This window comes from Delphinus delphis, chromosome 2 (genome assembly GCF_949987515.2).
Source record: "Delphinus delphis chromosome 2, mDelDel1.2, whole genome shotgun sequence".
In the NCBI taxonomy this organism is placed as follows: Eukaryota; Metazoa; Chordata; class Mammalia; order Artiodactyla; family Delphinidae; genus Delphinus; species Delphinus delphis.
In genome coordinates this window covers 47,879,751-47,897,235 of record NC_082684.1, presented here as the reverse complement: position 1 = coordinate 47,897,235, position 17,485 = coordinate 47,879,751, and the positions used below count along the sequence as shown (strand labels likewise).

General features: G+C 36.2%; 1 protein-coding gene across 7 annotated transcripts in view; it reads right to left on the bottom strand.

Moving 5' to 3' along the window:
* Positions 1–17,485, bottom strand: part of DDHD1 (DDHD domain containing 1) — a 90,979-nt gene that overhangs the window by 19,928 nt on the left and 53,566 nt on the right. For all 7 annotated transcript variants that reach the window (XM_060004548.1, XM_060004543.1, XM_060004545.1 and 4 more), the window contains 2 exons: positions 12,650–12,756; positions 6,838–6,944 (listed from right to left, as the gene is read on the bottom strand). In XM_060004548.1, the coding sequence (XP_059860531.1) occupies positions 6,838–6,944; positions 12,650–12,756 (214 nt within the window). The remainder of the gene's footprint in view (positions 1–6,837; positions 6,945–12,649; positions 12,757–17,485) is intronic.

Below are 17,485 nucleotides of genomic sequence, written 5' to 3'. Positions count from 1 at the left end.
AGAAAAACACATATTACTGGCCAAATGTATCTAGGTTATTAAAATTAACTCAGAACCCTACAGGAAATGAAGTAAAGGTATATGTAATATTTTAATCCATATCAGCACTAAAGAATAAAGGCAGATGTTACCCACACAGATCCTTTCATAGTCCTTAAACCAATTACTAAAGCCAGCAGTTCCAGAGATTTAAAAAAAAGTTCCATGCAGATTCATTCTAGTAGATTTCCAAAGAGTCCTGGATATTTCTTCTTCATTGCAATGGACTCATATGCAATTCTAAAGTCTTGTACCTTGTAGTTTTTAAGCCACAGTAAGTTTTAGGAAAAGAATATCTGAGTTTATGGTAACAGGGTTACTAACATATTGTATATGCAACATATATATACTATTACTTTATGCATTCTTTTAAAGATTTTTTTTTTGATGTAGACCATTTTTAAAGTCTTTACTGAATTTGTTACAATATTGCTTTTTTTTTTTTTTTTTAATGTTTTGGTGTTTTGGCTGTGAGGCATGTGGGATCTTAGCTCCCCGACCAGGGATGGAACCCGCACCCCACGCATTGGAAGGTGAAGTCTTAACCACTGCACTGCCAGGAAGTCCCACTTTATGCATTTAGATAAGAGTAATGTAACGAAAGCCCATTGTGTGACAAAAGAAAAAGCTTATGTTGGTCTACTTGATATTCCAAAATTCCCACTAAGTTGGTAATATAGATAACAGCAAAAGTTGTTTTTAAAAAGCAGGACTTTTTTAAGGTTTAGAGGTTAATAATGTGGAGAGTATCATAGCCATTTTTCTTTGTAAAAGAAAAATGCTTTCTTGAAATTTAGCTTTAACAAATATTACTGAAATATTCTATGAAGTGAGAAGAACAAGGTTCTTTTGTTACTCAAATTCATTCATACGGGGCCCTGACCTGACTTTTAAGGCAGTCCTCTCCTCTTCCTATCATTGCTTACTACTATTTAGTTATAAAATTCCTGCCTGATATTCAATTTCTCACTTCAGTCCTTCTTAATATGTCAGCTGTTATTCAGACAAACAAACATTATATACTGCTTCCATTTTCAATCTTTAGCCTCCACTAGGTTTCACTGAACATTCTTTAGCAGATACAAACTGGAAATTATTTGAGCATTCATGCTTGGTTGGGTTAGCAGTGACATGAATGAAGGTGCAATGTTCTTTCTGATTGCTGACATCACAGAGCTCTATACTGCAATACTGAGGTCTGGTTAAAGCTATTGAAACCATGTATTGGGTCTGGAGGGCTTGTTAAATACAGATTGCTGGGCTCCATCCCAGAGTTTCAGACTCAGCAGTTCTGGGGACCACACTAGTGGCAAATGCATATAAAAATCTCCCAAGACATGGGTTGTAGGTAATTCTAGTCAACAGAATTTAAGAAATAGGCAGTGATATCAAATTACATGCTCTTTTCAAAGGGAGCTATAATGTAATGCTTTGGACTTGGCTTTGATAAGAATATGAACCAACCCTTAAAATTTTGTTATTTTCCTAATTTATAATCTACATGAAGGGAGGTGTAGAAAAAGCTAATGTTTCAATAAAATAAATTCCTTTAAAAGCAACATTTGTTAATAGTTTTTACTTTTGAAGGCCTTGATTTTAAGACTCCTACCATGTAAGAATAGAAACACTAGATCCCTTTGTGACCAACTACATTCATTTGGAATATCTGAACCAAGATTAATGATATACCCTGTGATCTTGATTTTATTAATTCTACAATATTATCTAATCAGTTCAGCTAACCTCTTACATACGCAGGCATTGGATGGCTCTTCAAAAGTTTAAAAGTTTCTAATTCTCATAACCACTGCCCCCAAAGAGGAAAAAACCCCAGCAGCTTCAAGAGAGAATCCAAACACCCAAAATAGGCCTGAAGAATATAATTAGTCATTTGTCCTTCTCCCTGTTACAGGAAATTTTTTTTTGTTGTTGTTACAGGAAATTTTAATGAGAAAAAGTAATTTAGAGAGTTTTAGTCATATACATCAATTAAACAATTTTCAAATAACAATGGCAAGATAGGGCCATGACAATTCTCTTTATAGTTCTTCATTTTTAAAAGCCATTGAAAAGAGAGTTCAGATGTACAAAAGATATACAGTTCTCTCTGGATTTTTCATGTTACTTTATTTAGGGTTGAAGAAAGAGCCAAAGGCTCTCTGATGATGTCTTGATAGAATGGAGTTACTTTCTTTTTTAAAAACTGGTCCTCAGAAAGTATGGCCTGAGAAGTACTGATCGATACACAAAACTTTTTCCCTAAGCACACCTTTTTAGTGCACAATCACTAATTAGGGTCCTCCCATGTGCATCTCAGAAACTTGAGTGAAAAGGGGCCTTAGAGATGATCTAACTTAAACTGCTGTGAAGATAAAAGTCCCTTCAGTAACACGCCTCTTAAGGGATAAGGAGCTCAGCATCTACCCCAGTGAGTGTCTTCATCCAGAAGTGGTCACTCCTATTTAAAAAAAAATTTCCCCCCAGTTTTACTGAGATATAATTGAGATAGACTGTTTAATTTTAAGGTGTACAATGTAATGATGTGATATAGGTATATATTGTGAAATGATTATCACAGTAAGTTTAGTTAAAACCCATCACCTTACATTATTTACAAATTTTTTCATTGTAACACTTCTGTATTTTTAAGGCAGTTTTGCTTATAACACAGTTCTTCATTAGTAACCAAACATGTTCCTTTCTGTATTTTCAATTCACGGATCCTTATTTTACTTTCTAGAATTAACAGAGTAAGTCTATCCCTTTTTTTTTTTTTAAATTGTAGCCCTTGAAATATATAAAGACAGATATATACTTAATTACAACTTGAAAATCTAAGCACAAGGAATTTATATATCATAATATCTTTGATCCTCATGACAATCTTTATCAACTAGGTATTTTATATCTATTATATAAGTGAGGAAGCTGAGAAAGTGAGAAATTTGATCTAAGCTAGTTAAGTGGCAGGTTTTGAATCTGCATCTATTTGACTCCAAAGGTTGAGAGGAAGAGAAAAAAGACTCTTATTTATGCCTATCAAATAAACCTAACAAGGTTAATTCACCAGGCATGACAATCCTACAGAAGCCCTGCTGGCTGTTACTTATCACTACTTCCCTTAGGAAACATATATTGTTGAAAAATAATTTAGTCTAAATATTGCCTAACACCAACCTTGTGTTAAATGGACTTTGATTCGCAAAATCAGCTTTCCTTTTTAAAGAATAAGAACAATTTTTGCCCACTTCTCACTAAGTTTTTCTTTTATTTTCTTTTGTTCTTCACAATGCCTTAAGCAATGTTCCCAAACTTCTCTGATGTTATCACCTGGGGAACTGTTAAAAACACAAATTCACAGGTTCTATCTCAGACCCACTGAATCAGGATCTCCAGAGGAGGGACCTGGGAAAGTATTTTTTAGTTTCTTTTTCTTAACTTTTTATTTGGGAGTAATTTCAAATTTATAAAATGTTGCAAAATAAAAATAGTACAAAGATCCTCACATAGGCTTTATCCAAAATTCACCTAATGTTAGCATTTCCTCCTATTTGCCTTATCATTTGTTCTGTTTCTGTAACACACACACAACTTTTTTGTGAACCATTTAAGGATATACTACATATGTCATGGTCCTTTACCCCCAAATACTCCAGTGTATATTTCCTAAGACTAGGAATATTCTCTTCCACAATCATAGTGCTATTATCAACTTCATAATTCACTTTGATATATTTCATCTAATCTAGTCTACCATTCACATTTTAATTTTGCCAGCTGATCTAATATTATCCTTTGTAGCATTTCCCCCAATCCAGTACAGGATACAGTCTAGGATGAGATATTACAATTAGCTATCACATCTCTTTAATCTTCTCTATCTGGAACATTTTCCACAGCCATTCTTTCTCTTTTATTATACCAACATTTTAAAAGAATACAGTCTCATTCCTACTTTTTAATTACAACTTCCTCATTTTATGTTTGTCTGATGCTTCCCCATAATTGGAATACTGCATAAATAATGCTGTGTCCTTCTCTGGGTGTCCCGCAGGAACACCCCATAAAGTTGTTGCTTGATTTCTCCACTGTATACCTTTATTTTCTAAACTAAAAGCAGTCTGAGAGGATACACTTTAAGACCATGCAAATATTCTGTTCCTCATCAAAAAATCTGCCCTCATTTTAGCATCCACTGATGATTCCTGCCCAATCCTCTCCCCTACCTGATCCTACCATGACGGCTGCAAAATGAGACTTTCCAACTCCAACATTCCTTCCACATTTATTAGTAGGCCCTTGGCATCCTACTGAAGCAAAGGACCTCCCTTCTTCCCAATTTGTTTATTTATTTATCACTGATAAGGACTTACACATTTTTCAATGATTTAGAATTCCTTAGTACATTAACCTTATTATAATTCTACAAAAGTACTATTAGTAATTCCTTACAATAAGTAATAATTACTTAATTATTTTGGTGCTCAAATTGTTCCAGATTTGGTCAGTGGGATATGCTTCTTTAATTTGACTATTATGTCCTTGTGTCTTGCTTCATCATTCTTTGGAGCATTTTTCTACCTTGTGTCAAAACAAATTCTTCCAGCTTTGACTTGGACCTATCCTGCCCCAGCCCTGGAATCAGCCATTTTTCCAAGGAACTCTACTTTTTCTTAGTGGAGAATAACAATGCTAGAGGCAAAGATCTGGGTGCTAGGTATGCTCATTGGACTGGGGTGTCTGCTTCTTGGCCCTTTCAGTGGACAGAGGTAGGAAATACATGCATATATATATATACTTCTGTGCTTAAGCATATACGCTTAAATATATAGATGTTATCTACATACACTGGCTTATTTTCAAAATCATAAATTCACATTAATACCCTCAATTCCAATGCCCCTCATGGGGTTCTTTTTTTGCCCGCATTTTTAATGAGCACCACAAGTGACTGTTCTAATTAGGGATGTTTGGGATACACTGCTGAAGATTGCTGGTGAATCTCAGACACAATTCTCAGTGCTTTTCCATGAAATTCAACTGGATCAAAAAACCAACTAATTTAAAACACTGGGTGTTCTTCCATTTCATTTATCTTAACGATCAGTTCCCTTTTCCTACTGAATATCTGGTTTATTCAATTCCATTCTGAGGAAAATTATCTTTGACTATAAGAGCAAACTAAAAAGTGATCACTTTCTCAGTCATCATTCACCAATGGCCAGAGGTCTGAGTCTGGCGCTTTTCTCTTTTTAGTTTTTCTGGATATTAACGCCAACTTAAAGTTTTTAAAAAGCACTTATTACTTTTAGGGGACATGACTCAGCACATTTTAGCCTTGAAGATTCAGGATACCGTTTTAGGAGTACTACCAACCACGTGTGCGTGTGCGTGTGCGTGTGTGTGTGTGTATGTGTGTATAGTAATATGCTCTCAGCCCTTCTCTTTCCTTTTCCCCCCGCCTCACTGGTTTACTTGCAATACTACAGTTCAGTGTTCTAACCTTTAGAGCATATCTAATGATGCCCATTGTTCACTATAAAGGAGTATGAACGTGGAAATTAAGTGCTCTACTTCACCGACTAGGCCTTCCTTTTTGGTTAGAATTAAGCCCAGAATAGCAATTCTCCTTGTAGCTTCTTTTACTGTTTGTTCTCAATCAGATCAAGGCAGATCTTGCCCAATACTGGTATATGGCAATGAGGGGATATAGAAAGAGGAATGAAGAAAAATCCTAAGGGGATGGTAGTTGGAAGAGAAGGAATTTTCTGTGGCAACTAACCAAACATATTTCTGTCGATATGTAAAAGATATCCTGGATTAAGTTAGGGAATGACTCTGAATGAACAAAATCAGCAACGGATTGGCTTGGAGTAGCACAGAGCAGCAGAGCCGCTCTATTGGTAATTACTCCTTGTACTAGTTTCTTTACCTTCAAATGAAGATACTAATCATATCTACTTCACAGGGTAAGGATTAAACAAGTTAATACATGTTAGGTAATTAATGTGGTTATTCCCATGAAACAAAATTCTTTTTCTGTTACCAATAAAGTGACAAATTGCATTGGTAAAGATTCCCTCATTCCTCTGAATAAACTATCTCCCTTCACCTACCCTCCCCATCTGCCCCCCTTTAGGGTTATCTTTGTGATGCATGAGCAAAATTACCATTTGAAAACTACAAAAATCCACTATAGAAATGACACAATAAAAGCAAGTCTTTTATATACAAAAACACTTGAAGGACATTTCTAAATGTTTAAAACTCTTTTGTGGGACTTCCCTGGTGGTCCAGTGGTCAAGAATCTGCCTTCCAATGCAGGGGACATGGGTTCGACCCCTGGTCTGGGCAACTAAGCCTGCATGCTCTAGAGCCTGCGTGCCACAACTAGAGAGCCCACACGCCACAACGAAGAGCCCATGTGACACAATGAAAGATCCTGCATGCCGCAACTAAGACCTGACACAGCCAAATGAATAAATAAATATTTTTTAAAAAGCTCTTTTGTGAGGATAATACTCATAGATATTACTAATCAGACTTATGAAAACTGTTATTTTTCAAAGAGCTATTTTCTAACCAACCTCTCACTTCCAAGGTTACCCATTTTATTAAGTGTCCCAATGTGTAGTTTAAGACTTCAAATGCACTATGAAATACAGGCTATTTATAGATTAATGGATTCCTATAATTTCTCACTTGCTTGTAAAAAAAGAACATAAAATGTTAAAATTCAGGACACATGTTATCACTCAAAAAAATACCCAATAGCAATAAGATAATCATGATACTTACTTCATCTCTATAAAGTGGGCTAGTATAATACATTATGTCCATTGCACTGCTATTTAACATATCCCTTAAACCTCGCACTTTGTCTGGAGTAATGGAATCAACAGTGTCTACAAGTTAAAAAAAAAATTAAACTTAGAGAAGATTCATTTTAGGGAAAGAATAAACTGTGAAAAAAGTTACATTCCTTGAAATAACTGCTTTAAATTAACATTTATATATTCAAGACTAGCTTTGAATCTAATGAACCTTACCTTCTTGAAATTTTACTATATGTAAATTTAAAAATAATGATGAAGGGTATTTACCTACCGCAAACATCACTGCACTCATTAGTGCTGAAAGGTTAAAAAACATTTCCTCTAAATCAGGAACAAGCTAAGGATATCTACTTTTTTTTTATAATTAAAAAAATTTTTATTGAGGTTCAGTTGATATACAATATTATATAAGTTCCAGGTGTACAAACAGTAATTCACAATTTTTAAAGGTTATATTCCATTTTCAGTTATAAAATATTGGCTATAGTCCTGTGTTGAACAATATATCCTTGTAGCTTATTTATTTTATATGCAGCAGTTTGTACATCTCAATCCCCCCCTTCCCCTATCTTCTCCCTCCCCCCGGTAACCACCAGTTTGTTCTCTGTGAGTCTGTTTCTTTTCTGTTATATTCGCTAGTTTGCTTTGTTTTTTAGATTCCACATATAAGTGATAACATACAGTGTTTGTCTTTGTATGACTTATTTCACTTAGCATAATACCCTCCAAGTCCATCCATGTCATTGCAAATGGCAAAATTTCATTTTTCTTTTATGGCTGAGTAGTATTCCATTGTGTATGTATATATATGACATCTTTATCCATTCATCTGTTGATGGACACTTAGGTTACTTCCACATCTTCACTATTATAAATACGTAATGCTGCTATCAACATTGGGGTGTGTGTAACTTTTCAAATTACTGTTTTCGTTTTTTTCGGATATATACTCAGGAGTGGAATTGCTGGGTCATATGGTAGCTCTATTTTTAGTTTTTTGAGGAACCTCTGTACTGTTTTCTAGGGCTGCACCAATTTACATTCCCACCATCAGTGTATGAAGGTTCCCTTTTCTCCACATCCTCTCCAACATTTGTTATTTGTGTCCTTTTTGATGATAACCATTCTGACAGGTGTGAGGTAATAGCTCACTGTAGTTTTAATCTGCATTTCTTTAGTGATTAATAATGTTGAGCATCTTATTTGCCTGTTGGCCATTTGTGCATCTTCTTTGGAAAAACATCTATTCAGGTCTTCTGCCCATTTTAATTGGGTTGTTTATTTTTCTTGATGTTGAGCTATATGAGGTATTGGATATTAACCCCTTATTGGTCATATCATTTGCAAATATTTTCTCCCATTCCAGAGTGTTCCACCTATGTTTTCTTCCAGTTTTGTGGGTTTACACTTAGGTTTTTAATCCATTTTGAGTTTATTTTTGTATCTTGTGTTAGAGAAAATTCTAATTTCACTCTTTTACATGTAACTCTCCGGTTTTCCTGGCACCACTCATTGAAGAAACTGTCTTTTCCCCATTGTATATTCTTGTCTCCTTTGTTGTAGATTAATTGATGATAGTGCATGGGTTTATTTCTGTTCCATTGATCTATGTGTTGGTTTTTGTGCCAGTACCCTACTGTTTTGATGACTGTAGCTTCATAGTATAGTCTGAAGTCAGGGAGTGTGATTCCTCTAGCTCTGTTCTTCTTTCTCAAGATTGTTTTGGCTATGCAGGGTCTTCTGTGTTTCCATACACATTTTAAAATTATTTGTTCTAGTTCTGTGAAAAATGCCCTTGGTATTTTGATAGAGATTGCACCGAATCTGTAGATTGCCTTGGGTAGTATGGTCATTTTAACAATATTAATTCTTCCAATCCATGAACATAGTATATCTTTCCATCTGTTGGTGTCGTCTTCAATTTCTTTCATTGGTGTCTTATAGTTTTCTGAGAACAGGTCTTTTACCTCCTTAGGTAGGTTTATTCCTAGGTATTTTACTCTTTTTGATGTAATGGTAAATGGGATTGTTTCCTTAATTTATCTTTTTTGACAGTTTGTTGTTAGTGTATAGAAGTGCAACAGTTTTCTGAATATTATTTTGTACCTTGCAACTTTACTGAATTCATTGATGAGCTCTAGCAGTTTTATGGTGGTGTCCTTAGGATTGTCTAGGTATAGTATCACAACATCTGCAAACAGTGACAGTTTTACTTCTTCCTTTCCAATGTGGATTCCTTTTATTTCTCTTTCTTATCTGATTGCTGTGGCTAGGACTTCCAATACTCTGCTGAATAAAAGTGGTGAAAGTGAGCATTCTTGTCTTGTTCCTGATCTTAGAGGAAATGCTTTAAGTTTTTCACCACTGAGCATGATGTTAGCTGTGGGCTTGTCATATATGGCCATATATGTTGAAGTATGTTCCTTCTATGCCTATTTCCTGGTGAGTTTTTATCATAGGATGTTTACTATTTGAACAAATGTTTTACCTGAAGTCTTAGCCAGTGCAATACGATAAGAAAAAATAGTTTTAAGAAATGGAAAAGATCTGTTTTCATTTGCAGGTCATGTGATTGTCTACACAGAATATACAGAAGAATCTACAGAAAAATTACTAGAACTCTCAGTTTTTTGGTTTTTTTTTTTGCTTTTTTTTTTGGTACGCGGGCCTTTCACTGTTGTGGCCTCTCCCGTTGCAGAGCACAGGCTCTGGACGCGCAGGCTCAGCGGCCATGGCTCACGGGCGCAGCCGCTCCGTGGCATGTGGGATCTTCCCAGACCGGGGCACAAACCCGTGTCCCCTGCCTCAGCAGGCAGACTCTCAACCACTGCGCCACCAGGGAAGCCCTAGAACTCTCAGTTTTAATGCATGTATAGTTTTGCATAACTACCACCATGATCAGGACACAAAACTGTTCCATCACCCTAAAAAAACTCCCACATGCTGCACTTTAGAACTCAACTCCCCACCTCCAAACCCTGGCAACCACTGATCTGTTCTCTATCCCTATAGTTTTGTCTTTTGCAGTACGTCATATAAATGGAAGCATAAATTATATAACCTTTGGGTTTCACTTCTGTGATGTTGTGATATAAGAAATACATATTTCATCCTTGTCCCTGGTTCTGACACAGGGTTCCAAAAACCCTTTTAAGTTCCTGAGTGATAGGGTGAAAGGAATGTCTTTTATAATTCATAATGAGCCTCTGCCAATCCTAACTAAGTATATGCTAATGAGCTGACTCCTAGAGAATGGGGGCTGGTTGCCAGAGGAACCAATTTTGAACTTTCTGTCCCATTCACCAACCTCTGGGAAGGGGAGAGGGGCTGGAGGTTAAGTTCAATTGCCAATAGCCAATGATTTAATCAATTATGCCTACATGATGGAACCTCCATAAAAACCCTAAACAACAGGGGTTGAAGGGCTTCTAGGTTGTTGAACAAATGGAAGTACTAGAAGCATTGTGCACTTGAAGACGACATGAAGTCTCTGCACCCCTTCCCCATACATTGCCCTATGTAGCTCTTCATCTGGTTGTTCGTCTGTATCCTCTGTAATAGTCTTTAAACGAATAAATGTAATTTAAACCAGTAAATGTAAGTACAGTTGATCCTTGAACAACATGGGTTTGAATTCTGTGGATCCTCTTATATGCAGATTTTTTTCAATAAATACATACTACAGTACTAGACCATCTGTGGTTGGCTGCATCTGCAGATGGGGAACTGTGAATACAGGGTTGGAATATAAGTTTATACTTGGATTTTTGACTGGGGCTGAGGGGGATGTTGGTGCCCTTAATGTCTGTTCAAAGGTCAACTGTAAATGTTTCCCTGAATTTTGTGAGTTGTTCTAGTAAATTACTGAAGCTCAGGAGGGGGTCGTGGGACCCCCCCCCCCCCATTTATAGTCAGTCACAACTACAGGGGACAATCTGGAACTTGTGATTGGCATCTGAAGTGGGCAAAAGCCTCGTGAGACTGAGACCTTAATCTGTCTATACTATCTCTGAGCAGTTAGTGTCAGAAATGAATTAAATTGTAGGACACCCCACTGATGTCCACCAAGAACTAAAGAATTGGCTGGTGTGGGGAAATCCCCAACATATTTGGTGTCAGAAGTGTTGAGAAGAGAGAGAAACAGTCGTGTTCTTCCTTTAGCTTCTTTCACTCAGCATAATGCCTTCAAGATTCCATTGCAGTAGTTTAAACCTAACAGAAAATTACAGACGTAGGGGTTTTATTAAATGTTAATTCATCCAAGTTATCTATTAATACATTCCTGAGCAGCCTAAAATATTTATCTGGGTGAATGGAAAAAGCTCAAAAGATAATGTTACTACACCAGAACTTTACATATGAGCTATTGCTGCTGAGAAGTCTTCTTTGGTCACAATCTTTTTTTGCTGTTGTTGTTAAACGCATTACAACTTTGATGTCACTTTGGTTTATAAGCTATAACTGACATTCCTAACTGATTATGAGGCAGAATCACAGACTAGGAAGAAACTTTGGAAATCATCCAGGGAGGCAGTTCAGATGAACAAGGGCTCTGGTATCGTGCAGACCTAGATTTTTGCCTGCCATTCTTCATTAAATTCACATTTTACTGAGTTTCAGTTTCCCTATTTTTTTGTGTGTGTGTGTGTGGTACGCGGGCCTCTCACTGTTGTGGCCTCTCCCGTTGTGGAGCACAGGCTCCGGACACGCAGGCTCAGAAGCCATGGCTCACGGGCCTAGCCGCTCCGCGGCATGTGGGATCTTCCCGGACCGGGGCACGAACCCGTGTCCCCTGCATCGGCAGGCGGACTCTCAACCACTGAGCCACCAGGGAAGCCCTTCCTATTTTTAAAAGAGAAAATAAAAGTAGGTATTTCATAGATTTGTGAGAAAATTAAATGAGATACTCCAAGTAAAATGAACCACAGAGTGCCAGGCACATAGTAAAAGCTCAAAAAACAGCAGCTGCTACAATGTTCAGTACAACTCTCTCATCTTTCAGATTATGTAAATAATCAACCTAAACATTCTATTTTAATGGTCTTAATATTCAAAGGACAAAACTTTGTGTAAAGAAAGATGTATATATTATATAATTTCTCTATGTTAGATTATAATTCACCAGCCCAAGGAATACAGGAACAACAATAAAACAAAAGGCCTGAAGGCTTCCCTGGTGGCGCAGTGGTTGAGAGTCCGCCTGCCAATGCAGGGGACACGGGTTCGTGCCCCGGTCCCAGAGGATCCCACATGCCATGGAGCGGCTGGGCCCGTGAGCCATCGCCGCTGAGCCTGTGCGTCCGGAGCCTGTGCTCCACAACGGGAGAGGCCACAGCAGTGAGAGGCCCGCATACCGCAAAAAAAAAAAAAAAAAAACCCTGAGATTTTTATCTTCCAAATATATGGGAAGAAAATTATTAGGAAGAAAATGTAAGCTTATATAAAACTGTGGACAACAAATGTTTTAAAAGCATTGACGGGTCACTTCTCTGTCAAAAACTTTAGAAAACATTTTGTTCCCTTCACTTGTCTCTCTCCTTCCCCCCATCCACAGAGGGCATGCATAAAAACTGTGTTATCTGTGAAATCTATACAGTGGTCCAAAACGACATAAGTTGATGTAATTATTTTTTTTAAATCAATGGATTTTATTTTCTTAAATAATCTAGAACAAAGAGTGAGTATAACTCAAGACATAAATTAAAGACACTTCATTCCCAATGAGCAACACTTTGTTGCCTGACTAAATCATTTAATTTTTAAACAAAATGTACCTCCATCCAGAGTAAGTTTTGACCGCCACTCAACAGGCAGAAATTCAACATGTGTTGCATGGTTGGAAAAATGCCTTTCTTCTATTTTTCTTGCAGCCTCTCTCATCCTAAAAAAACCAAACCAAAACAAAACTTTATCAGAGTAACTTCCCATATGTATTTACATGGTATAAAATGTCTTTAATCATAACACTTCCACTTGCTTATAACTTTGTCCAATTATGTTTCAATTACTGCTACACTGTGCAACAGTTTGTAATACTAGGATACCTTCATTTCAAAACTATTTTCCTAAATTTGCCATCTATGATTTCAAATATTACAAGCTTCAATATTATATTCTAAATAATTACATGTATAAATCTTTAGAAGAGAGAATAGTATAATAAAATACCCCAGCTCCAAATATTAGCACATCGTGACCTGTTATTTCATCTATTCCTCCACTTGCTCTCCCCACAACATAGATTTTTAAATTTTATTTTGCAAGTTAAGGTACAGCAAAATTGACTTTTTTCCTTTTGGTGTCAACTTTATAGATTCGTGGTTAGCACCACTACAGTCAAGATACAGAATAGTTCTATTATCAAAAAAAACTCCCTCAGGCTATCCCTTTATGTTAGCACCCTTCCCCCATAATATTTTAAAGGAAATCCCAGATATCACAGCAGTGCATCTATAAATAGTTCAGTATATATTTCTAAAATGTAAGGAAAACATAACTTATTCAGAACTATTATCATACCAATCCTTCATTTCAACAATTATGTTTAGCGGTCCCATTTTCCCAGTTAGACTATAGATGTTATTTTATAATAACATAAAAAATATTTTTTTACACTTTTGAATTGAGCTCCGAATACAGCCTATGCATTGCAATTGGAAGATATGTCTCTCAAGTGTCTTTTAATCTATAGATCGCTCTCTCTCTTCTTTGGCTTTGTAAATCTGTTTATGTTCTGTAGAGTTTCTGAGAGTCTGATTTTTTAATGACTGCATCCCCAAGTGTTATTTAACATGTTCATTGCTCCCTATTTGGTAGTGAGATATAGCGGCCTGATAAGATTCAAGTTCTATTGTTTTGGCAAGACTACTACTCCATAGGTATATATACCTGGTTTTCTCTCTTTTTGGTGACACTAGCAGTTGTTACGATCACTGCTTATATCCGTTAATTTACTATGATTGCAAAAAAGTGTTTTTTAAATCCCATCACTCCTTATACTTCTGGAAAGAGAAATTTCCTCACATCAAGTACCGGCTGCCTTGTGATACAATCAAATAGTTTCTGTGTGAACTGAGAAAAGGCAGGATAAATGGTTAATTCTTCTCTTTTATTAACAATTAAATACTGAGTTGCTATAAGGTTTTATATTTTTTGACATCATTCATTACTAACTCATAGATTTAAACATATTTGAAGTATTCCAACCCACTGTAGTTATTATCCTTACGGATGCTCAAATTGTTTCCGTTTTTGGTCAGTGAGTCTCTTCAAGTTGACATGTGTCTCTTTGACACGACCTCAATAGTTTGGTTTTTTTTTTTCAACAATTCAGTGGCTTTTAGTATATCACTGAATTGTACAGCCATCACCATTATCTAAGTTCAGAACACTTTCATCACTCCCAGAAGAAACACCATACCCAGAGTACTCACTTCTGATAATTCCTACCTCCAGGCCCTGGCACCATAAATCTACTGTGTGTCTCTCTGAATTTGACTATACTGGATTTTTTCAGATAAATGGAACTATAATACATGGCCTTTTGTGTCTGGCTTCTTTCACTTAGCACAATGTCTCAAAGTTTGTCCATGTTGTATCATGAGTCACTACTTCTTTGCTTTTTATGGTTGAATAATATTCTACTGTATGAATACACCGTTTCTGCTTATCCATTCACCAGCTGATGGACATTTGAACTGTTTCCTTTTTTTTTTTGGCTATTATAAATAATGCTGCTATGAATATTAACAAGTTTTTGCATAGATGTATGTTTTCAATTCTCTTGGGTATATACCTGGAAGTGGAATTGTTGGCTCTTATGCTAACTTCACATTTAATTTTTCTGAGGAAGTGCCAAACTGTTTTCTAAAGCAGCTGTTCTATTTTACAATCCCATCAGCAACATGAGGGTCCTAATTTTTCCACATCCTTGCTAATACTTGCTATTTCCCATCTTTTTGATGAGTCATCCTAGTCGTCAGCATGAAGTGGTATGTCTCTGGTTTTGAATTGCATTTCCTTAATGACGAATAATACTGAGCATCTTTTTATGTGCTTATGGGCCATCTGTATATTTTATTTGGATAACTGTTTATTCAAATCCTTCACTCATTTAAAAAATTGGGTTATTTTATTATTGAATTTGTAGGTGTTCTTTATATATGTTAGATGCTAGACCCATATCAGATTTATGATTTGCAAATATTTTCTACCATTTTGTGTGTTGTCTTTACTTACTTGATAGTGTTCTTTGAAGAACTAAAGTTTTAAATTTTGACAAAGCCCAATTTATCTTTTTTTTTCCTTAGTGGCTTTTAGTGTTATATATCAGAAACCATTGCCTAACCCAAGGCAATGGTTGTAAATCACAAAGATTTACTCCTATATTTTCTAAGAGTTTTATAGTTTTAGCTTTTATATTTAGGTCTTTGATCCACTCTGAATTAATTTTTGTATGTGGTATAAGGTAGGGGTTTCACTTCATTCTTTTGCATGGGGATATCCCGGTGTCCTAGCACCATTTGTTAAAAGGCTATTCTTTCCTGATTGCATTATTTTGGTATTCGTGTTGAAAATCAACTGAACTCTCAATTCTATTCCATTGATCTAGGTCTATCTACAGGCCAGCCAGTACCACAATGTCTTGATTACTATAGCTTTGTAGCAAATTATGAAATTGGGAAGGGTAAGTCATCCATCTTTATTCTTTTTCAAGATTGTTTGGCTATTCTGGGTCCCCTGCATTTACATGTGAATTTTAGGATCAGCCTGTCAATTTCTGAAAAAATGATAGGTGAAATTTTAATAGGGATTGTGGTGAAATTTGTAGATCCATTTAGGAAGTACTGGCATCTTAACAACATTAAATCTTCTAATCCTCAAATGTGGGTTGCCTTTTCCATTCATTTAAGCCTTCTTTAATTTCTTTCAATGGTGTATTATAGTTTTCAGTGTAGAAATCTTACACTTCTTTTGTTAAACTTATTCCTAGGTATTTTATCCTTTTTGATGCTATAGGGAGTGGAAATGCTTTAATTTTCATTGCTAGTGTAGAAATACAATTGATTTTTTTGGCCACACTGCACGGCTTGTGGGATCTTTTTTTTTTTAATTTTATTTATTTTTGGCTGCATTGGGTCTTTGTTGCTGCACACAGGCTTTCCCTAGTTGCAGCAAGCGGGGGCTACTCTTTGTTGTGGTGCATGGGCTTCTCATTGCAGTGGCTTCTCTTGTTGTGGAGCACAGGCTCTAGGTGCACAGGCTTCAGTAGCTGTGGCTCATGGGTTCTAGAGCACAGGCTCAGTAGTTGTAGCACATGGGCTTAGTTCCTCTGTGGCATGTGGGATCTTCCCAGACCAGGGCTCGAACCTGTGTACCCTGCATTGGCAGGCGGATTCTTAACCACTGTGCCAGCAGGGAAGCCCTCCTCTATTTTTAGAAGTTCTTTATATTTAGAGATATTAACTGTTCATCTGTGATACAAGATGTAAATGGATTTTCTCAGTTTGTCTTATTTCTTTTTTTTTGCCATATGGTTTTTTTGGGATTATATATTTATCAATATTTTCCCTTAAGGTCTCTGGATCAAGTTATAGTTAGGACAGTTTTCTCTATTACTAAGGTACATAAGAATTCAAACTCCCCTCAATCCTACCTTTTAAATCCACAGTATTTGTATGGTTTCATTTCTTAGGTTCAAATGTGATCCCACTGAAATTTATCTTAGTGTGAAAAATGGGTCCAATTTAAATTTTTCCATATGGCTGCCTAGCTATCCCAACACACTATTTGTTAAAAGTCTATCTTTCTCCATTTCTAGTATATTTTTATTTTTAAAATTATTTGTTTATTTATTTATTTATTTATGGCTATGTTGGGTCTTCATTGCTATACAGGCTTTCTCTAGTTGCAGCGAGCGGGGGTTACTCTTCGTTGTGGTGTGTGGAGCGCACAGGCTTAGTTGCTCTGTGGCATGTGGGATCCCCCCGGACCAGGGATTGAACCCGTGTCCCCTGCATTGGCAGGTGGATTCCTAACCACTGCGCCTCCGGGGAAGTCCTTCTCGTATGTTTTTAAAGCATTATTTACAATATGATTATATTTTATTGATTATCTACCACCGAAGTTGCCATTTAAAAAGTCTATATAGATTCTAGGTTGTGAAAAAGAAAATCTGCTTCCATTAACATCACTGAAAATAAAGATGATAGCCAAAACTTCAGACTCTTTTATTACCACATTCTAAAAAGTTTTTTTTTTGCCATCTTTCAAGTATTCAGCTTTAACAAATTTGAACATATACAAGAAGGAATATATTTTAAGATTTCTAATATTATTCTATGCACTTATTCATTTTTGATGGCTATATAGCTCATATATATTTCATTATGATATAATAATCAGGAAGTGGTATGTATGTTGCTGTCTGAATGTACAAAATAATAAAGAAGTTCATTTAGGCTAGTGGTTCTCAAACATGCATATACTTATTTTTTCCCCCCTCCAGGGGACAATGACAATGTCTGGAGACTTTTTTTTTTTTTTTGGAGACATTTTTAGTTGTCACAACTAGGGGTTCTATTTGCATCTAGTGGGTAGAGGTCAGGGAT